The sequence below is a fragment of the Magallana gigas genome, chromosome 10 (genome assembly GCF_963853765.1).
Source record: "Magallana gigas chromosome 10, xbMagGiga1.1, whole genome shotgun sequence".
NCBI lineage: Eukaryota > Metazoa > Mollusca > Bivalvia > Ostreida > Ostreidae > Magallana > Magallana gigas.
The window spans coordinates 29,101,992-29,125,951 of NC_088862.1; the positions used below are offsets into that span (position 1 = coordinate 29,101,992).

Genomic DNA, 23,960 nt, shown 5'->3' on the forward strand with positions numbered 1-23,960 from the left:
ATATTTTCTTTGTACAAACGATCTGTCGGCTCAAAACTTGTCCTGTATTACTTGTTGTCTAAGGTCTGTCTTGCCGAAATGTGTCGTTGAGCATTTTGACGTCCATTGATATCGTTCGGGGTTTCTTTTAAACCACTAATTGTCATCATTCAAATGATGTCAATCATTTGATCATTTGATAATTGTTCAAATATTTTCAATGTTTTTAACTACTTATTCACGAAACGCATTTTCAATCGACTTTGTTAATTTCATTTACTTTCAAAGCCGCTTAGCATTTATTTCATGATATTTACAAAATTGTATCAGTTACTGCTGCACCGCCTTAAACGCTGACATTGTCATTTTATTATGAGTTAACTTTTGAACATGACATAAAACGCGCTAAAAGATATTTGAAGGTTTTGTTATAGCCCAAACATTTTTTGAGTAAATAATAGAATTATTATCAAATATCAATGTATGTTCTTTTTGAATTTTTTTTATTCGAAAAGTACTTTTTCTCGCAATCTTTATTTCATTATGTTGATTTTAACTTTATGTTTTTCACATTGCGCCGTATGTCGAATTTCTGATCTAACATGCTTTCATTTCACTAATTTAATCTCAAACACTATTTGATTTTTAGACATTATTTGAATGCAAATTTCTTGAACCCTTTGTGGCACAAATTTCATCTTCCTTTGTCTTCGATTAACTGAATAACGCCAGTTGTCTACGCTATTTTGGTACAACCATCGTATATCAAATGACAAACCACCTATAAACATAGTCGTACATATACATGATTTTCGTGAATCTTTTCAGAATTTATTTCATCAAAATAGAATAAATCTAAAATCTACAGATTTTGTAATCATAAAATATTCCTTTTGATCCTTCGTAAAACATAATTGACCGTTTGAAAGCTGATTCATACGTATAGTCCAAATATGACTATGGTTTTCGTATCATCATTCGCACTTCTTTAAGAGTGTGATGATTGTCAAATTGAAACCAAAAGATCCCGGTCTTATCTGATTCATAAACATGGTTGTATTTCCCATTTAGATTCCCTTCTGTGCACCAAACAGCCCATGAATACCACCATCCTCCTTGATATACATCTGTGCACACTTTGGTCTTGCTTCCATCATTATCCTGATCCATAGTGCAAAATGAGGCGCCATCTGTTATCCATAATGTATCTGTAATACGACACCATAAATGTTATAACAAAACGAATAATTTAAGAATCGATGATGTAATTGATAGGACGAAAAGAAATTTTGTTAAGTTAAAAAAATAATAATAAATTACTATTTTTTTTATTAACTGAATTTATAAAGTAGACTTTAAGTCACTTTATAACTGTTCATAGTAAAAATAAATGCAATGCAACTACTTTGATTTTTATTTTCAAAAAATCTGAAAGGATAATCTTAGCATTGCTGCAGGCATCTACATGTAATACATGTAACTGCTATAATTGTACAAAAGCAGGTTTTACATATGAAACCATCAAAAACACATTCTTTAGAATGATATTTAAAATATATATAATATTAAACATAATAAGCAATGATATAGTATTTTCATATTACTTTAAATAAAGTCGTAAAATAATTGATAAAAACCCTCACCACCAATGTCCCCCGATATCCATGTATTGTGTATTTTATACAAAAGAGCTTCGTCGTCTACTAAGAATGAGTATTCAGCGTATCCCTCTTGGCCATCAAACGCCTTTATTTCAATCCTTAAATGAGTGTATCCAAAGATACTAGTCAGCTCATGTATATAGTTGTTTCCTAGAATCATGTTTTGTTGAGTTTTATTGCAGACAAATGAAATATTAAATATATCAAGTTATTACTCTAAAAATGCCAACCAGACAAATCATGTATAAATTGAGTTTTACTAAGTTCGGATTTTAAACAGATTATTTGTCGAGATTAGGAATAAATGAGATAAATTCTATAATTATTAAAATAATGACGTTCATATGGTTTTAAAAAAATATTGACAACGTTCATTTCAAATACATTGTGATACCTGACTGCAACATACCTAACCAGAATTCAGAATCTAGGTCACCGAAGCCAACTTTATATTCAGCCCAGTTCCGGTAGAAATCAACACTTCCGTCGTATCGTCTCTGTATGACCTGCAAAGTAGAACATGAGGAAAATTGACCAAGCAGCGACAGCGACAGCGACATGTTGGATGCGAATAAAGATAAAGTATATTGATTTCCATCAATGAGAAAAGTATACAAATGATCGATTAACTTTTGTTTTTTCTGAAATTTTACCCATTTATTACGTAATGTTTTCCTAATGTAGAATTCTATACACACTGCTTCAGGATGTCATAATTATATTTTAGGTATTAAATAATGTAATATCATACGTATAATGTAATAAATAAGTGTAATCTGATGTAACATCGTAAAGGCCGTAAAGAACACAAATTCGATTTGATATATTTTTGTTCAAAAGACGAAAAAAAATTGATTAACGTATCAATCTTTGGGATTTCTATCGGGCTTAAAGTAATTGTCAAAAATGTAGCTTTGATTTTTGATTTGTCGACAGAGTTAACAGCATTATCAGGTCGGAGATACCGTTAAGCTCAAGGTAAGAACAGCATGTAGCCATATGCATATACAATTGGTATAATGATTCCACAGATTACGAAACGAAGATTTTAAATAAAATGAAAGAATACTTATTATTCATATACATTTCATACATGCATTATGTTAAAAAAGATGAACATACAATCCAGGAGTAAGTGTCATTAAAACAGGGAACTTCGTGGTTTCCTCCAGAAAATTCGTATGTCATCACACAACGCTGTTCGGAACTTTCTGAAAGTGTAACATTTTCAAATTGCAATTTTCAAATATAATCTTACATAAACATTTTTATTGTTTTAAAGAGCTGGATGTTCATGACTATTTTACAACTTTTCCTGATCTTCTTAGGAGGAAAGGCTTTGCATAAAGATTAAATGTATTTTTAAATTGTAAGGCAAAAATACATGGAATTTTTCTCTTTTATTAATATGGTACCGATAACAAAACCATTTTTAAACATCATAGGAAGATCTGTTTGCTAATTTCTTGACCACAGAGCCTCCTTAAATTTGGTTACATATCTTGAATAATAAAATTGATTCACTTGTGAAACATCTTTTTAAATATTATTTTGAAAAAAAAATGTTTTAAAAAATAGTACCTGTTGTCATCTCATTTGTGCTGTCAGTAAGACCTGACGCTTCAGTTGTCGGTGCGTCTGTGGTTGTGCTGTCAGTAGGGCTTGACGTTTCAGTTGTCATAGCATCTGTTGTTGTGCTGTCAGTAAGACTTGACGTTTCAGTTGTCGGTGCGTCTGTGGTTGTGCTGTCAGTAGGGCTTGACGTTTCAGTTGTCATTGCATTAGTTGTTGTGCTGTCAGTAGGACTTGATGTTTCAGTTATCGGTGCGTCTGTGGTTGTGATGTCGGTAGGAGTTGACGATTCAGTTGACATTGCATCTGTTGTTGTGCTTTCAGTAGGGCTTGACGTTTCAGTTGTCATTGCATCTGTGGTTGTGCTGTCAGTAGGAGTTGACGTTTCAGTTGTCATTGCATCTGTGGTTGTGCTGTCAGTAGGAGTTGACGTTTCAGTTGTCATTGCATCTGTTGTTGTGCTGTCAGTAGGACTTGACATTTCAGTTATCGGTGCGTCTGTGGTTGTGATGTTGGTAGGAGTTAACGTTTCAGTTGACATTGAATCTGTTGTTGTGCTGTCAGTAGGGCTTGACGTTTCAGTTGTCATTGCATCTGTTGTTGTGATGTCAGTAGGAGTTGACGTTTCAGTTGTCATTGCATCTGTTTTTGTGCTGTCAGGAGTGCTTGACGTTTTAGTTATCGGTGCGTCTGTGGTTGTGCTGTCAGTAGGGCTTGACGTTTTAGTTGTCAAAGCATCTGTTGTTGTGCTGTCAGTAGGACTTGACATTTCAGTTGTCGGTGCGTCTGTGGTTGTGATGTCGGTATGAGTTGACGTTTCAGTTGACATTCCATATGTTGTTGTGCTGTCAGGAGGGCTTGACGTTTCAGTTGTCATTGCATCTGTGGTTGTGCTGTCAGTAGGACTTGACGTTTCAGTTATCATTGCATCTGTTGTTGTGCTGTCAGTAAGAGTTGACGTTTCAGTTGTTGGTGCGTCTGTGGTTGTGCTGTCAGTAGGGCTTGACGTTTCGGTTGTCGTTGCGTCTGTGGTTGTGCTGTCAGTAGGGCTTGACGTTTCAGTTGTCGTTGCGTCTGTGGATGTGCTGTCAGTAGTACTTGACGTTTCAGTTATCGGTGCGTCTGTGGTTGTGATGTCGGTAGGAGTTGACGTTTCAGTTGACATTGCATCTGTTGTTGTGATGTCAGAAGGGCTTGACGTTTCAGTTGCCATTGCATCTGTTGTTGTGATGTCAGTAAGAGTTGACGTTTCAGTTGTCAGTGCGTCTGTGGTTGTGCTGCCAGTAGGGCTTGACGTTTCAATTGTTGGTGCGTCTGTGGTTGTACTGTCAGTGGGACTTGACGTTTCAGTTGTCATTGCATCTGTGGTTGTGTTGTCAGTAGGACTTGACATTTCAGTTGTCGGTGCGTCTGTGGTTGTGCTGTCAGTAGGGATTGACGTTTCAGTTGTCGGTGCGTCTGTGGTTGTGCTGTCAGTAGGGATTGACGTTTCAGTTGTCATTGCATCTGTTGTTGTGTTGTCAGTAGGACTTGACATTTCAGTTGTCGGTGTGTCTGTGGTTGTGCTGTCCGTAGGACGTGACGTTTCAGTTGTCGGTGCGTCTGTGGTTGTGCTGTCAGTAGGGATTGACGTTTCAGTTGTCATTGCATCTGTTGTTGTGTTGTCAGTAGGACTTGACATTTCAGTTGTCGGTGCATCTGTGGTTGTGCTGTCAGTAGGACTTGATGTTTCAGTTGTCGGTGCGTCTGTGGATGTACTTTTACTGGGAATTGACGTTTTAGTTGTCGGTGCATCTGCGGTTATGCTGTCTGTGGGACTTGACGTTTCAGTTGTCATTTTATCTGTGGATGTACTGAGACTTGACGTTTTAGTTGTTATTGCATCTGTGGATGTGCTGTCAGTACTACTTGACGCTTCAGTTGTCATTCCATACGTGGTTGTGCTGTCAGTAGGGCTTGACGTTCCAGTTGCAGGTGCTTCTGTGGTTGTGATATCAGTGTGACCTGGCGTTTCAGTTGTCGGTGCGTCTGTGGTTGTGCTGTCAGTAGGATTAGACGTTTTAGTTGTCATTGCATCTGCGGTTGTGCTGTCAGTAGGACATGTCGTTTCAGTATTAATTGTGTCTGTGGTTGTTCTCTCAGTAGGACTTGACGTTTTGGTTGTCATTGCGTCTGTGGTTGTGATGTCATCAAGACTTGACGATTTAGTTGTCATTGCATCTGTGGTTGTGCCAATAGTGGAGCTTGACGTTTCAGTTGTCTTTGCATCTGTGGTTATGCTGTCAGTGTGACTTGACGTTTCAGTTGTCATTACATTTGTTGTTGTGTCATCAGTTGGAATCAAAGTTTCAGTCGTTATATCTTCTATACTGGTGCTGTAGGTACTAGTCGACACTGAGTTTTCAAATGTCATTACGTCTGTGGTTGTGCTATCAGTAGGAGCTGACGTTTCAGTTGTCATAACAACTGTGGTAATGCTGTCAGTAGGACTTAACGTCTCAGTTGTTGAAGCTTTGTTTGTCAATTCAGTTGACAATAATGTTGTTTCAGACGACATTGTATGCATTGTTCTGTCGGATATTGAACTCTGATCATTCGTGGGAGTAGTGGATGGTTGGTTGCTACTTGTATCTGTTAACAACATAAATAGAAAACTGTATCAAAAATAAAACAAAAGGTATACAAGAATACCAAATATCCGGGTTTTTTGCGTTTCACAAAATTTTCGATAATGGGGAATATGTGAAGCATTTTTATCAGTAATGCGTCAGTCATTTTTTTGCGATTTAAAAAGCTTCGTATAATAAATGATACAGAATAAAGTTTCTGCGTATTCAATACATGTACTTTGATTTATAAGAATAAGAACTGCAAAAAAGCGAAGATTAGATCTTCGCAAAATTTATCGTACATACAATAAATCTAAATTCAAAACGCCTTTTATTTACACACATTATTTTGTCACTTTCCTTATCTTCTTTGATATTATATGGTAGTCTTATGATTAGCCTATTGATTTTTTTTCCGAAATATACGTACCCACTACATTCAGAGTAAATTTCTGAACTTCACTTAGCATTGATACCTGAAAGAAATATTAATGTGAAATGTTATTCAAAAAGCGTACAAGTAAATAGACCTATTTTTTAAAATCAAATATTATACTTAGCCAAAGTAATAAAACATTAATTTTTTTTTTCAAATAATAAAAACTCCAACATCTGTATTTCTAATTACGTTCTTTTTTATTCAAGCTAGAAAAAAACTAAGAAATGTTTGTAAAGGACTTGATAAGTCGATCGTTCATGTTGAGATTAAAGGGAAAAACCTGGAACTTTTGGAAATGAAAAGTATGTTCGCAAATTTTTTTAACTCATTTGTGAATAAAAATAAACAAGCTTTTTAAATGCAAATAGAAAAATTCTCAAGTGCATAATATGTCAGGATTTAAATTTAAAGCAAAGCAAAAACATTTTTTGGGGAATTCATGCGTAAAATGAATAACATTTACTCAATATTACAGAAATAAAAATTCTTAATAAGATTTATTTGTAAAAATCACATACTTATAAAAGTAAATGTAGAAGTCTGGGTACTTATAATCATCAGATATTTTTAATTGATACAAAGACACAATTTGGTGTAAAAAAAAAATGCCTTTGGAGAGGTTGCTTGCTATATCAGCTGTTAACGGTCAATATGCTTGGCTTGAGAATTGTAACGTCACTCAGCTGTTAGTGAATAGTTAACAATTTCATTTAGTACATTCAAGCAATAAATTATTTTCTTTGGTGATTATTTAAAAAAACATAATTACCAAAGCGAATTATGTATTTCTGCTGCAATGATCGCTACATTCATAACCCGCATGAATCATCAAAGAAAGCATTTTATTGCTTCTATATTTACATTTTTCTTTCAACAAGTTAATAAATCAATTGTAAAAAGTAAGTTAGTTTAACAAAATTACTGTTCATGTACATCAGTACGTTAGATAAAAGAACAACTAAATCGCCTCCTACGGAAATTTGAGTCTGACATCATCATGATTATTTCGTGCAGTCCCAGAATTTTTAAGGTAGCTTCTGGTTTCGAACAATTGATAAATGAGGTGTGTAGATTTTAGTCTGGCTGTTTCTTTAGAGCTATGAATTAAGTAAAGTTTCCTTAAGAATAGAGGGCATCATACTCTGTAGATACTCTGCAACCCACACAAAAGGAAATTATAGGCGGTTCAAATAATTTATTTTTTTTAGAATTTGCAATTATAACTTTAAATGTAATAAAATCCTAACGAGCTAGCAGGAAATAAAAAGAAACACGCAATAAAAATAATAATTTGAACTTTTAATCAAATAATTCCAACATTGTATGTATCAGGATAAAATTGATTCATTAAAAATTAAATATAAACGGGATGGGAAATATGAAAACGTTAATATACATGTACAACATAAAGTACTTAAAGTGGCTTTGTCACGATTTTTGCCAAATAATTTTTTTTTCGATTTTAATGTTTACAATGCTTAACGCCACAGTTAAAACTGGCTGCACGTGTTTGCTGATTGTGCGTGTGCTTCGGGTTTGCCAGTCGCGGCTCCCGTGGTTGATCGTAGCGTTAAAAATCATATTGAAGTGATTGCGAATGCAACGTAAGACAAACGGACGTTTGATGTGCCAGTCGTAGGTGTCACGTACAACTATCTTTAAAGACGGGTCGCCACTCGGAACGTGTGTTGCCCGTAGGAATTGTTCTTCCGTCTTACGATTGTCGTGCACCATTCGTACGTTCGCAATGCCAGCGACAGTAATAATATTCGCGTCGTATACGTCACCTGCAAGTCAAACGTACCGACGTCTTTCTGTGCCCCACGACAGCTGCACGGACAATTGTTAGTTTTCACGTTAAATAAATAACATTTCTTCTCTAGACATGTACTGAAATATTTATCTGTTGAAAGCAAGTAAGTATTGAAACGTCAAAAGAACTCGTAGAAAAAAAGACTATTGTTCTGTTATTGCTGCAACTTCCACCAATAGGATGTGTTAAAGTTTTTGTGTAGTTGGTTTTTAATAAGTAAAAAATATCATTCTGCGCGTAAATATCATTTTTCCTCTCCTTACTCTGAAAATGCATATGATTCTATCTTAGCACGCTTGCAGGTCGAAGTAATTTGGAAATCTTATGCATTTTCTGTACTTCTATTACTTCGAATATCTATATGTACTTCAATATCAAGTTCCTTCCTATCCTGTTGTTCTTCTTTGCTTTCCATCTTTTAATTAAAAAGAACGCATTTGTTTGTTTAATTCGGTTATTAGAAAGGAGTAGAAAACTAGAAACTTTGATTTGATTTTGATGAATGGTAAAACTGTTGATTCTCTTATCCTTATGTGGATTTTTTTCATAATCCTTTTTCATAAAAAATACTATTTATGGGCAATGCGTACGTATCAAGAGGAATTGGTGTACGCATGACATATGTGTGACGTATGTTTACAGTACGTTTAATTTATATGTTGATGGTGAACACAAGCAACTTGCAGTCAACGTACGTATTACGCAAGAGACAAGCGAAATCTCCTTACGTTATTCGTGCAATTTAAATCGTACGGTTATCTTATGGGTTTCTTGAGTGAAGCACAAGTGCAGCGTACGTTTTGAGTTCTCGCAAGGAAACCGCGATGATTGTTGTGCATGTCCAACAGCCACCGCGCGTGCTGACGGGAAGCGTACGTTCTTCCAAAATCGTAAGATGTACGTGCGTGTATCGTAAGATTTTCATTAAAATCCGCCCGTAGACCACCCGTAGAAGCTCATGCGACCAGTAGTGACTTAGGCTCAAGTAAGGCATTTTTAAAAGGCAACAAAAATTTGAGTGTCATTTGTTGAGTCATAAGCGAGTTACAATTCTTTGTTCTGTAAACAAAACTTTTTTTTACATTTTGAATGTTAAAGTGGAAATTCCAGTTTTTTACCTAAAATGAATGTGTTAAATGTTAGGGGATGTTTATTTATGCTTAAAATGAAAAAAAAGATAGACAAACCTGCATGAAAAAGGATTTTTACTGGTATATTGAACCTAAATAAAAAAATGTTTATATGACAAAAAATTGTAAGCCCTGTATCTTGCTTATCATTTAACGAATGACTCTGAAATTGCATTTGATCAATATAAATGTATTCTTAAAGCATTGTAAATAATAAAAATAGAAAAACAGAATTAACAGAATCTTGTCTTAAGAAGGTAATTAAACCTTACAATGGTAACAAACACCAAACCTTCTTAAGTAATGCATTTATTACCTTGATATACCGTTGACAGAGTTCTTGTGAATGATTCATTGAAATGCCTTGGTAGAAAGTTCCATTCCATAGACGACAAAGTCTTCCTTTGCATATATCAATTCCAACGCAGTCCTCGCTCCTTCCACATTTTGAACTACACGTCAAAATAGGATTTCTTTTAAACGGAACAGAAACTTGTTGATATACGTTTCTTTCCTCATTCTTCGATATCGTTTTCCAAAAAATAAATTTATCTTCCTCAATAGAACCAAAACATTGAAGAAAACAAGACCATACCAATACCAGAAAATGGATGAGTGATAAATGTTTGATGAAAAATAGCATTCTGAAAACAAACTCATCCGATGGTAAATTTGAAAGGTTTGAACTATTTTATATCCTTAAAGGTATAATGGTTTACATTATCTATGAACCGTTTTAACGAAAAGAAAAAGTTAAAGCTTTTTATCTATTATAAACATTTGAAAAATTTGGGATGGATCGATGTTTTTAATTTAAAATCCTTCCTCACGACTGGCAGTCTTTTTCCCCAGCAGTGTTTAGACAAAGAAACAAAGACGATTAACGTTATTTTAAATCCTTGCTCCAGAGCGAATGTTTACTTTGAAGATTTTCTGATGAGAAAGAACAGCCCATAAGTGTATTACGTGAAAAGTCGATTAAAAGTATTTCATTTTAAAGAATGGCTAAATAAATTTTCTTGGAATACCTTGGCCAGTTTTAAAACCTTTAGAATATTAATGTCCTACTTTATATTTGTAAATGGGTAGATATTCGTTTACAAATGAAATTATGAAAACTATTTGTTTGAATTTGTTAGATTTGTATGGTTTTATCTAATATATCTTTCGATTAGCGAATATTTTAGCATAATCCAATCAATGATATAATAAATTCTTTTAGATGGCGTCAAAAATTTCTTTTGTATATATCTCAATCTAGACTTCATTATGTATACAAAAAAGCTATTTGATAGAGAAAGTGCGGTCCAAGTTCTCTTTAAATTGGGACGTATAATTTAAAAAAATCACGAGTATTTTAATAAAACCATCAGTGGTCGATTGCTTAAACATTCAGCTAACCAATACGATGCAAAAAGGATTCTTTTGCATTGTTTTCAGATAAGTTGCACCGGACCTCTTTTAAGTTAAGGATCGATTTCAACTCCATAACTACCAATTTCATATAAGTATATATCTTAGTTGGAGCAATTTACACACTATCAACCGCAATGCGAAGAATTTATACAGAATTTCTTATATAGTTTAATTTTCTGCTATTTATATATAAAAAAAATCCAGAAGTTTTAATTTTAAGGTGACTTTAAATTAAACAAAATTCAAACACAAATTCAGGCGGATTAATATGCTCTTTAGACGGGGTCACATGACCCCGTTTATTGGTTTACTGTCAGCCGTAGTCTCAAACCGAAAGTCACGCGTAGAACACATGAATTGAGTCTACGCGTAAGAAAAGATTGCAGAAAGTTTTCAGGCATTTCAGGAAATGTATCTATAATCAAGGTACTGACGGGAGTTCACGCAAAAAATAGTTAGTGGCGAACGGATTTACTTTTACCTATTGATTTTATATGAATCGCTGCCGGTAATCGTGTCAGATAAGCCGGTCTAAAAAATCAAAATGGCGACCGTGACAAACCTTGTGATTCTTCTTTAAGGTAGAATGACACATCATCACAAATGGTTGACCGCTGATCGAAACGAAATCTCGTTTTATTAAAAGGATTCTATGGACTGCAGTATATAACTTTCTCTATAGCCGAGTGGATAAAGTGTCGGACTTGTGATCCGTTCACCCGAGTTCGAATACTGCTGGGGCTTTTGTTGTTACTTCCTGGACTGATTATTTTAGATATTCATTTTTTATTCCCAAAACTGCAAACTTTTCGCTTATTTGACATTTGTACAGTTTATTTATCATTATATCTTTCAATATCAAAACATTTCCTATTAATTTGAGTGACTTTTACCAGGTGTGTAATTCCCCCTTAAATCCATTCATTACTTTCCAAATGATACTGAATACTATAATACTAGTTAATAGCAACACGCTGTGTGGAATTAGCAACGTCACACTGCGGCTATTTAATATTAAATGTACAAATACATAATTATGACATAAAGTTGGATCACACGATTTATTGGTAAATACTATTAAAAGTTTATTAAAAATAATAATTTAATAAAACAATTCTTAAAATTTAAACTTTCCGCTGTACGTGTCGTCCTAAACTGGTATTTTTAAATACCTAAGCAATTCTTTATATAGCCCTGTCTTACAAACGGGTTCTCAAGAACCAGGTGACACAAACAGGTATTCGAATGAAAACCTTATATTTCCGGATGATTAATTCATTATTTCACAAAATAGAAATTGACTTCTGTCCAATTCGTCCCTCAAACGAACGGAATCATATTTGTTATAGTACTTTGAATTATCTTATAGTGAAAATAAGTATTTCTAACGTCTGGTGCCTGTGTTTGTTATCGGTATACAAATGTTAACTTTGTTCGGTAATTCAGCAGTTGGGGTGTTTTCATAAACTTTGTATAACGGATACCGACTTGTGGATTTTCTCTTTGACCACAAAATTAAACAAATCTAATAATTTAAATTATCTACCTAGATTAAGTTGTTTTGATTGCCCCCCTTAGTTGCAGTTTTTTTTTTCATTGGGGTCTAATTTTAACATAAAATAACGTTGTGTCAATTAATACAATTATGAAGGAGAGTCCCAGCCAGGATTTAGTAAAGATTTTAGACAATTTATGAGGTAATTGCAAAATGTCGAATTTTAACATTTATTGATACATCTTATTCAAACTCATTTTTTGAAGTCTATTCAAGGAAAACGTGGACAATTACAAATTCAAACGTTCAAGACCCTGTCTTTCAGTACTCTCAGTACTTTGATTTACATAGGTGTTATAATTATTGCGACGTAGGAAAGATTATTTAAACGATGTTAAAAAAATATGTCATTCAATCATGAACACATCAAAAATAAAATTGAACAAATTATAAATAAACCAAATTTCTTTAAAGTCAATATGCGTTTAGTAATTGATCTTACAGTATTTCTGTTGATACTAGTTAAACATATAAACTGCCATTTTCCCTTTCTTAATAGATTAAATGACTTATTTAGGAGAAACCCCTAAATTTATCTTATTATTATTGTATATTACATAAATAAGCATGTACAATGGTAAAAGGGGTGATAACGAACAGTGTTTGAAATCAAACGTCGAAAAGAAAAATACAGGAGCAGAGCAAACACGAACCTCTAAAAGAATTAGAGATCGGATCGGGTGTTCAGGTGCAATGGAGGAGTGAACATCCCCTGCTGTCGTTGTATAGACCATAGAACTTACGAAAAGATAATTTCAATCGAGACTGTTTATAGTCCTGTTTTATTCACGTGTTTGTCAGTAGCTTGCCTCGCCTTAGAAACTGCTCATACGAAGAGCATGCCCTTGCATAATGAGCTGAGACACAAATTTCAATATGTAGGTGGTGAAGATATATTGCTACATAAATAAAGAAAGTTGCTCTTCGAAAATTGAAGTCATCACGTTTATCATAAAGTTTTGTTGTTACATGTAGTTTACTATCATTGTTCCTTTTCTGTTGAATATCAAACCATGAAATAAATGAAGCAGGCTCTGAGGTACCTTTTGTTTCAAATACACTGGAATATATCGAGCCAATGTTAATATGGAAGTAACATTTGTTAACTGAAAATACGTCGTCGATATACCTAAATGTTGAGGTGAAGCTAAAGTTGAAACAAAAAGCAGAAAAAACCCAGTGAATAATCCAAATGTCTGTTTCTGTGAATATTTTTTTCTATGAAAAGCCATTCCACTTGAATTGTAAAAGAAATGTTCAATCATTGGACGGCTGTTCTGATTTCAAATGTCATGATATTGGAATTTTCATGAACAACAAAAGAGGTGACACTCTGTTATAGTGCAGATGTCTCTGACAGGGATATCATGTACATTTAGAGCACTATTGGGAGAGAGACAGATTGGAAATAAGTGTAAGTCTTTAACTTTCATTTGTATGTGAATCCATGCCTTTTAAAACAGGTAAAGATTTTTTTAAGAGGAACATCAACAGCTCTTTGTTGGAATATTCTGTCAAGTACACAAAATCTATAACTTTTAGATATCATCTTAAAAGTGTGGGGTTTTTAAAAATTCCCATGAGATTTCAAATCTTTAAATAATGCTATTGCACTTAAAGGTTATTTAAAACTATTGCAAACGATTATGATGTTTCATGATTTTGCAATTTCTTTTTTTAAATTATCTCTAACAACTTTCACAAGACCTCAAAAAGGGTTTTAATAATACAAATTCATCATATTTACCCAACAACACCATAAAGAAACCTCATATATCAATTACAATATCTTTGTTTCGGGGAATAAAACTCAGACGAGGTTTATTTTGTTTCCGTTACACTTTTTTGTTTTATATTTCCGAGACTATATTCATATTAAAGTTCGAAGTTTTTCATCGTCACTCCATGCTAATGCAACGATCTCTAATGGTGAACAATGTGTACCGCAGGAAATCTTAGGGCTTCTAGTTCCTGTTAGATGGGTATTTTCTGAAATCCTTTTATTGGCTTGATGTGTTTCTTTACCCCCCCCCCCTCTTTTTCCCCAGCTCATATAAAAACAGCCTTACGAATGTCCAAAACTGAGTTTCAATCTACCCTGAAGTTTAAAAAAACTTCTGCAACATATCTAGTTATTTTTAATCATTTTAAAATCAAGCTTAAATAATATAAACTTGAACTTGTTGACAAGACTTATTCACTGTTTTGCTTTGTAAAATCAAAGTCCAAAGCAAATTTTGATAATGAATGGATAATTAAATATTAATTGTATTCACTTCAATCCGAGTTTTTTTTAGATCAGCATGTGTCATTGGTCTTTACATATAGATACTTTGTCAGAAGGCTTTCAACTTTTTTTTACTGTGATTTCATTAATATTCAAGGGTATCAATTTTCGTGGATAAAGTAAACATCACAGTTTCAAGGATACGTAAATTTGTGGCCACTGATCAAATGAATACAAAGTCTTAATAGAAACTGTAATTCGATGAACATTTAATTTCGTGGATCAACTTAACAACGAAATCCACGAAAATTGGTGTTCAACGAATATTGATGAAAGCACAGTACAAAAGTTATTGTTTCTTTCATTAGAATGAGGAAGTTAATAATGAAAATTTGAGTGGCATGACCTTTAATAGGATCAATGAAGCTTTAAACTTTTGTTGATATCAAAAGGAACAAATGAACTTGTTCAAACAATTCTCCACGGTAAAAGGGGTAAAACTTGTTGTTCAAATTTGGCGTATAAATTTTTAATTGAAGCTAATCTCATTCTCTGAGAAATACTATACCACTGTAGATTTGTCAGGAAAAAACTGCTTAAATAATTACCAATAAAAAATTGATATTTAATTTCCAATAAAAATTGACTCATTCTTTTTAAATAGTCCCTGTAAATCACGACATTTAAATCTTACTGTTGAATATATCGAATACAAAGTCAAGTTATCTCTCTTTGACATACATGTACAATGTGACCATGTTTTCCTTTTACGTGTTAATAACTGATCGCGATGGACACAAAACAGGCTACCTTAATTTTGTCAATATACCATGTAGTCAAAATTAACACAACTGAAAAAGTGCGACGTTAATAGTACTTCAAATATGCTCGACTGTCACAAATTTTTTAAATGTATTTTATTTTCTTAAAAAAGTATCATACATCCATGCATTCTGATTTCGTAACATTTTAAAAAGTTTGATAGTTGATTCCCATAACAAGTTATTTATGATCATGTATTTAAATACAGAGTTATACTAACATAACTTTAAAGAAAATGACATCGTTTCACCCCTATCTCTTTAAACATCAATTACCTTTAGTTAATGCAATTGTATTTGATAAACACATTTTACCAAAAGTGCAATATTTAAAAAAATACAACATGGCTCGGAAAGACACATTTTGTTTATGTATTTCGGATGAAGATATCTAGGGACACAATGGAGAGTTGTGTACAATTGATCAACGGTTCGGCTTGTGGTACGCTAAGGATGCTTTTGCCACATTGAATAACCTAAATGGAGTTTCATATGATATTAATGCATGTTTACTAGACCAGACCGGAATAGACTGGTTTGATTTGTATGCTGGGTGTGGGTTTTTTTTTTTACATCACTTTCAAGAAATTCAAATGATGACACGAAAGTGAGAAACAGATTTTCACAAACACCAAGGAATCAGCAAAGAAACACGGCTAAACTATTTTGTATAGCAACAACTTTGGAATCATTTTATTCAAGGGGGTTAGTGTTGGATTTGCTGAGTAAGCAAAATATTCCTGATTCGAGTTGGCGTAATTTTGTTGGTAACAAGTTAGGTAAAAATTCAATAAAAATTTAACAAATGCTTGAACATACGTTCGTTGGGATCTAAATTCATGGACTAGGATAACCTGCTGTGTACAGATCTGAATGTGAATCTTAATCTGCTTCCAAATAAAGCTAATAAAATAGACACTTGTACTGATACATTCCTATATTTATATGTTAGAAACAGCTCGCTTCACTGTAGCTGCAAACACACGGCAGCTTTCCAGAAGCTGACCTTCTAAGGACAGAAACTACTATGTAGGTAATCTTTAAAGATGTATCGTATTAAAAAAATTCCATATTGGAATCATCAAGCACAGATTCATAGTAATGTGCTCCAAAAAATTTTGTTTGTTTCCATGCATTCTAATTTTCCTTTTTTTTTTACTTCACCATTGATCATGGAAAGGAGCAACATGCAAGAACATTGAATCTGTATTTCGACAAACATAAGAAAGTTCGATAACTCGTTTAAATATTTAAGCTGTGTAGCAAGTGTTTTTCCGAAAGTTTGTGCTTTGCTATTTTTAAACAAACACTTATTTTTGTTTGATATTCACGGCTCTTTGTCTCTAAAATATATCGATACATTTTGGATGTTTAATTTTTTTGCCACGCTTTGAAATATAAACGATTACTAAAAACAATATCAATAAACTTAACTAAATCATACAGGAGTCAATATAATGAAGAAAGATTGGAGTCAATATAAAAAAGATCAAACCAACCCGATAACATATTAGGAATATAAAGTAACTTTAAGTTTAAATGTTTCAAAGAATTCGAAGCTAATGGTTGAATTAATCGTTGGATGTTTCCTATTCACCAATATTGGTTTCTAAGTTGGTATACTAAAGCAATCAAGAAAATAATTCAACCAACTTTATTATTATCGCGACATTATTTTGCGATTTACCAGAAATAAACTGGTTCTTGACGACTATTTTAACAACCACTCATCATCTACATTCGTTTTCATCTTACATTTATATGACAAAGTCAAATTTGCGTAAATATTGCGACTATGAAGCACTCGGTATTATCGCAAATATTTATCGCACGCGATTAAATGTTGATTTCCACTAATTTGTCTTTCAAACTCTTTACCATATAAACTAACGTTGAATAATGAAAAAAAGTCTAATATGCACATTTATCGATCATATTCTAGCTTCAGAACATTAAAAAACACCTGTGCTAACCACAGTATTGCAAACAAGATTTGAAAAATAATTAAAATAAAAAAATGGGATATAAGACCAAAAATTTGTTTGCACATATAAATGATACAAAAAAATATTTGTTGAAAGTCAAACTTCTTTTCAAATCGCTTTTATAATTCATCACTTTAATAATACGTATGTCCAATTTAACTTATCGTAGTGCACTTCTTTGGCAGTATTTATTTTTAGATATCATAGTGGCTTTTTAAAAAAAATATCCAGCATCCTGTATCCGTCACATTCTATCCTATTCTGTGCAAATATTAATGAATAACAGCAATGTATATTCTTACAATCATGAAATAAAAATGTATTTAATGAATCATTTCTAGCTATAGAATAGTGAAAACTGTTTTCGAGCTTAAATACAATTATTATACAATGCTAATAAATATATCTCATCTGAAGTGATTAGTGCACTTTATAAATAATAAAGTCTTGATCGAAGTAACCACAAAAGAAGAGGATAGGAATTCTGGCGCTATATGCTCAGGGTTCAATTCTTGGTCTTGATTGATTCCTTGATTAAAAAGAACGTATGATTAAATTAAACAAAATCGAAAAAATGTATTTGTTTGTACTCGTTACAATGTTAAATGAACAAATACATACATATACTTCATACAAATTCAAAGTAGGTAAATATAAAAAATCAAAGTGACTCAAACAATTTTCAATTGATTTTCAAACTCAGTCTTTTAATGTCTATTGTGTCTTTTTCTTCCAGTGCTGAAAAATAATATTAGCTTGCTGTATGAAATGATAAATCTTTAATAAGATAAGTTTTAAAAAATTCTTCCAAAAGTGTTTGGTGCTGACAAATATCCTCCCCCCTAAAACTATTTATAGGGGAGGTTAACGTTATAATCCAAAGTTTTATTTCAAATTCCTCGATGTTCCATTTACTGTTAATGGTGACACTTTGCCTCCACAAATGTGTTGGTAATATCGAAGAAAATAAATATGCTTTTATGAAAATGATATCTATGAACGAGGAACAAAATGTGTATTGCAAATTCCTCATACCTTATAAAAGGAATTATATTTTAACGTGTGGTGCTAAATGTGGAATTGATGAAAGCTGCATGGGAATTGATGTTTGTGATGGCAGGTTTTGCCGTCTTTGGAATGCGACCTTTTACCCGAGCCTTTTGTCGAATGATTCAAATGGACTATGCAAGCGGTATATTAAGGTAGTTTTTGTATGTACTTTTTATTTTTGTTATAAAAAAAACCCCAAGGTAATTCGTGAATTTGTTGAATTGTATATCAGAGATAAAAGTAATTTTTGTAATTTGTTAATCCTTAAATAACGTTTTATAATATCATTGCTTTAGTTTTATGTTTTTTTTATTTTTTACATTCAATTACTGGTTAGGATGAACTAAAAATATTGTCTCCAAACAACTTTATATGGCATTTTATCTTTGAGTACTGTGAGTCTAAGGAAACGCATTAAATTAAAAACTCCATGATGTTTTTACTAAAATACGGATAAAATTTGCTTTTTATGACAAGCAGAATCTAGTGTATTAAGCAATCGACGTATCAAGGTTCCATCAATCAATTAAAACAAGGGTGTTTTTTTTTAACCAAATTGAAGTCTAGTAAAAAGAGTTTTCAAATACTAGTGTCTTTTCATCTAATGTAACGTGTTTATGTAAAAGAAATAACTGATTTTTTTTCTTTTGGGCTACCTTTAAATATTTGACTGACATCCACGTATTTTTTCATAGCAGAGTTTCAAACAGCATTGCCTTCCCTCCGTTGTTAAGCCTTGTTATTTATATTCATTTTTTTAATTAAACCTTACCGTATCTTTATCCTTCCATAGTATTTTGTGTTTATGTAGTGTTTATGCATATATTATTAATTGTCTCAATGACACTTATATTCAAATTTTAGAAGTAAAATCCAACTTATGAAAATCCTTTCAATGCGATTTTTAATGCTGCGATCAGCAACAGGAGCCACGACTGGCAAAAACGGTAGTACAATGTACACGTACGATCACTAACGACATACGACCAGTTATGACTACTTGTATAATGTACCTAGTTTAGTGGATTTTTAATAAATTTCAAGCACTTTTGTGGTGTTTGGTATTAATCAAAATAAAATAATGCATTGCATCTTTTTCTGCATTTAAGACCTAATTATTTTTGTCAGAGATATGTAAAGCACTTCGAAAATACTCTAAATAGAAAAAGTAACGTTCTTTATTCTTTTTTAAAAAATTACATAACAAAGGGGTTTTGTTATAAATCTGAACTTATTGTGACGTATGGAGCTTTTAAACATTTTTAATATGTCATTTTCCTTGAAAAGAAAAAAAACGACAATCTAGACTACGATTACCTGAAAGTATCAGTTATAAATATTATAAATACCGTGAATTTAAAATATGATATGAGTTTAATAATAATATAATAGTATATACACAGGATTTGTCTCAATTTAGATTAATATTACATTATATACTATTAATTATTACTAATTTCCTTAACGTCTTTAGTGAAAACGGCAATGTGTAATAGAATATTCAGCTATCTTTTACGAAAAAACGAAACTGAAAGAGAGTCAATTAAGAGCAATTAGTATGTATTGTCTTATTTTTTAAGTCTTTTTTATTTATGTTAAGTCATCGTACAGTGCTGCTATCCTGAAAGTTGACAAGGATAGAATAGGATACAGGAAGACGTTTACATGATAGAAATACTGAAGTCAAACTCTATCCTATCCTATCCTATTTTATCCAAACCTGATTCGAGTGTAAATTTTAGAGTGTTTTTGCAACAACAAAAAATAATTAAAAAACACATTAACAACAATTTTGTTTATTATACGAAGTAAAACATTAAAAAAATATTATCAATATTAAATATTTACAAAGCGGTAGATAAAATTGATGCGCCATAAGTTTTTGTCAAATCGAAAACAGCTTAAGTATATAGTTATTGTAAACTTTAAGGCTTCTCAGTGCAGCGTAAAGACAGTACATAAATTATGTTTTATGTCCTTATAGATATTTCATTTTCTATTGATACATGTATCATGAACGAATAAGAGAGAGAGAGAGAGAAAGAGAGAGAGAGAGAGAGAGAGAGAGAGAGAGAGCGCTTTTGCACCGTGGTTTTATTAGAGATATATAGTCTAAATGATTTAAGAATTCGTAGAGAAAGGTGCATTACATTGCATGATATTGAATTAAACTATATTGTAAATCACAGTAAATTTATTTGTTGCTTAACAAATAATTGGGAATCAAATGCAAGTTTGCGTTTTCTGTGAATAAACATTTTCCTGACAGCAGGTAACCCTAGACCTAAATTGAAATTAGAATAAGGAGTAACTGTATCAGGATTAAACGCAGAAAAATTATATATACTAGACACTTTTCCACCCTTTAAATCATTTATATTTTGTTTGCAATGTCGCTATCGTGGTTCCCACGTGACTTAACAAAAATATTTTATTGAACTGTCAGTGATTTATATTAAATTTATAAAATATGCGTAGAGGATTTGTGTTTCTAAATTTCCTTTTTGATTCAATACATACAAATACATATAATATCGGGGTGTGCTATTGATAATACGTTTTTTGGGAGTTGATTTTAATCAACTCTCCTATGCAGTTACTCTGACAAACCGAAAGTGAAACAGTGTTTGGACCAAAGCACTAATCATTGCCACTGACAAGACCTAGTTCTTAAAAATAACTTATAAATTCCATATAATGTATGCTAAAGCATTGTTTTTCAAGGAAACGTATTTATAAATACTTAAAAAATAGTCAGATTTTAAATGGTACAAACAATTTAGATATTTTTTGTAGTCGTATGTATTCTTACGCCAGAGTTCAATATAGTCTCGTTTACCTCGAAGCTTGGCTGTCTCCGTAAATCTCCGACAAGCAGAGAGTCTCTCTTGCTTGTCAGAGATTAACAGCGACAGCCGAGCGTTTGGTTGAACGAGACTAGAGTTCAATATTGATCCATTTTTCCAGAAATATTTCTATCAATGATACATAGTTTTATTGAATTAATTCATCTTTAAATGTTACTTAACACGATTTATGTGGTTTTATCAACATTCTTGTGTCGCAAAAGTCCAAAAATTCATATTATAAAAATGTGCATAATTCAAATACAGATTAAAAACTACCCGTACTTGTAATGCAAAATAACATATCATTGATTTTAAAATAAATAAACATCGACAAAATCAACTGCCGTCAGTTCTTCGGTACTTTGATTGGTTTTTATTTTCGCTAAGTTGAACAGAAGTACAGTATGGTATAGTTAAGGTTATTTCTCAAATCTGTTTATTTTAATGCCAACCTATAATTCATAACCTTTAATCCATAACCTAGTACATTGTATGTGAATCAGAAAAGTATGATTAAAAACTGTACTTATTTTCTATTATGATGGATACAATGTAACATGTTGAACTTATTTGAAAATGTTCAGAGGTTAGATATTATCAAGGCGCATTCCTTTGTTGTACTGTGTGCTATTGTTAAACATATATTTTGGCTTCATTTATTTATTAGTATGAGTTAATGTTATAATAATTAGCCCACTTATCTAGATTGCATCATTGCATATCTTTGTTTTAATAAGAAAAGATATTGATATTTTTCAGGTATCAATGCTAGGTCAATTTGAGCAGTCCACATTGGAAGTGATGGGTATGAAATCTCATTCATGAAAAAAAATCAATTAAACAAAATAATAATCTAAACAAGAAAATACCTAATGTAAAAACAAATGCCTTTTATTCTTTTTTTAAAAATCTTGGATAAAATAACAATTTTGAATAATAAGAATACATGTCTCTTTTTTAAAATTTGTTTATTATATGATGAGTTTTTGATTAAATGTTTTTCACAGAAATAGATAGTAACCAGGCACTCACTTCATCGACACAGGATCAAAGTTCAGTTTCCGACACAAAAACGCAGAGTATGCCGTCTGAAGCAGTAACATCGACATCTGACACAAGCGCAAATGAAATACCAACGACAAATATAACGACATCAAGTCATACTGAAACCACAACTAAAGACACAACAGCACCATTAAGTCCAACTGAAACCACAAACACAAACATAACGACAACATTAAGTCCTACTGAAACAACAACCACTGACATAACGACAGCATTAAGTCCTACTGAAACCACAACTACATACATAACGACAACATCAGGTCCTACTAAAACCACAACCACTGACATAACGACAACATCAAGTCCTTCTGAAACCACAACCACTGACATAACGACAGCATCAAGTCCTACTGAAACACCAACCACTGACATAACGACAACATCAAGTCCTACTGAAACCACAACCATTGACATAACGATAACATCAAGTCCTACTGAAACCACAACCACTGACATAACGACATCATCAAGTCCTACTGAAACAACAACCACTGACATAACGACATCATCAAGTCCTACTGAAACCACAACCATTGACAAAGCGACAACATCAAGTCCTACTGAAACAACAACCACTGACATAACGACAACATCACGTCCTACTGAAACCACAACCACTGACATAACGACATCATCAAGTCCTCTTGAAATCACAACCACTGACATAACGACAACATCAAGTCCTACTGAAACCACAACCATGACGACATTGCTCAATCTTACTGAAACCATAGTTGCAGACAAAACGACATTATCATCATCTGAAATGTCAAGTTATAACATCACCACAGATGTTTTCACAATTGGGACTATAGAATCAACTGAAAAGACAATTTCAGATATGATAAAAATTGAAACTTCAGGTCATACTGATATCTCAACCACATACGTAATGACAACTGAAACATCAAGTTCTAATGGGAGCACAATATCACACGTAAACACAACTGAAACGTCTGATCTTAATGAAAACACAACCGCGGATATAATGACAACTGAGAAGTCAAGTGCTAGTGGCAGCACAACCACAAACGTGAATATAACTAAAACGTTAAACATTAATAATTCACCTTATAATATTCATTCGACTCAACCATCAACCAATGAAATTCATTTGGCAACAACTAGTGAAACTTTCCCTACAGAAAGGTCCACCTCCACCGTCTCTAATGATGAAATAAACACTACTACGGGTGTAATTACAACAGGTATGATGATATCAATCGTGTTTTAAATAAATGTTATATCTTTATGTTTTATATTTTTTGATTGATAAATTTCATTGTATATAATTTTGCACTTTCAGAAAGACCGATTCAGAACTGTACCATGACAAACGAGTTTTCTGAAGGAGACCGTGAAGTACCCTGCTACAATGATACTTATTCTTGGATTGTATGCTCCCTTTATTTTACAAATTGTTAGATAAATATATGAAAGCGATGTCATCAGATTTTGGCTAAGACACAAGAATTTTATCCAGAGAAATCACGCATTTCTTGAATACATTTGGCCAAAGTACAAGTACTATAATTTCAAATCATAGACGTATTTGGAATAACTTTCTACAGCATTTCATATAAGATGTCTTGCGAATATTCAGCATTTACATTATATCTTTAATTTAAGGAACAGTTAAATCAATTTAAGTTTTACGTTATCAAGGATCTGAATACGAATAAGCTCTTCAAATCTAAACAACAAAATTCTAAGAAAAACTGATTAATCTATCATATACAGATTCAATCTATTATACATCAAGCTAAAAAACTGCATTTCTAACTCTGAA

At 32.5% G+C, this 23,960-nt stretch overlaps 1 protein-coding gene across 1 annotated transcript; it reads right to left on the reverse strand.

The window, feature by feature from the left end:
- Positions 1-936: 936 nt before the first annotated feature.
- LOC105320476 (uncharacterized) lies at positions 937-22,873 on the reverse strand. Its single transcript, XM_066072674.1, has 6 exons — positions 22,271-22,873; positions 21,097-21,232; positions 3,222-5,843; positions 2,763-2,851; positions 2,050-2,146; positions 937-1,187 (listed from the first exon to the last, which is right to left on the reverse strand). Exons 1-6 carry the CDS (start codon positions 22,871-22,873, stop codon positions 937-939), a joined length of 3,798 nt encoding a protein of 1,265 aa, XP_065928746.1.
- Between the last annotated feature and the right edge of the window lie 1,087 nt (positions 22,874-23,960).

Bases quoted from the DNA above. Each gene is read 5' to 3' on its own strand.
- LOC105320476 (XM_066072674.1), bottom strand. From the start codon at position 22,873: ATGGTTGTGGTTTCAGTAGGACTTGATGTTGTCGTTATGTCAGTGGTT. The intron at 5,844-21,096 runs GTAAACGAGACT...TGTTGTTAACAG, and splicing joins GGAGACAGCCAAGCTTCGAG to ATACAAGTAGCAACCAACCA. The intron at 1,188-2,049 runs GTATGTTGCAGT...GTCGTATTACAG, and splicing joins AGATTCTGAATTCTGGTTAG to ATACATTATGGATAACAGAT.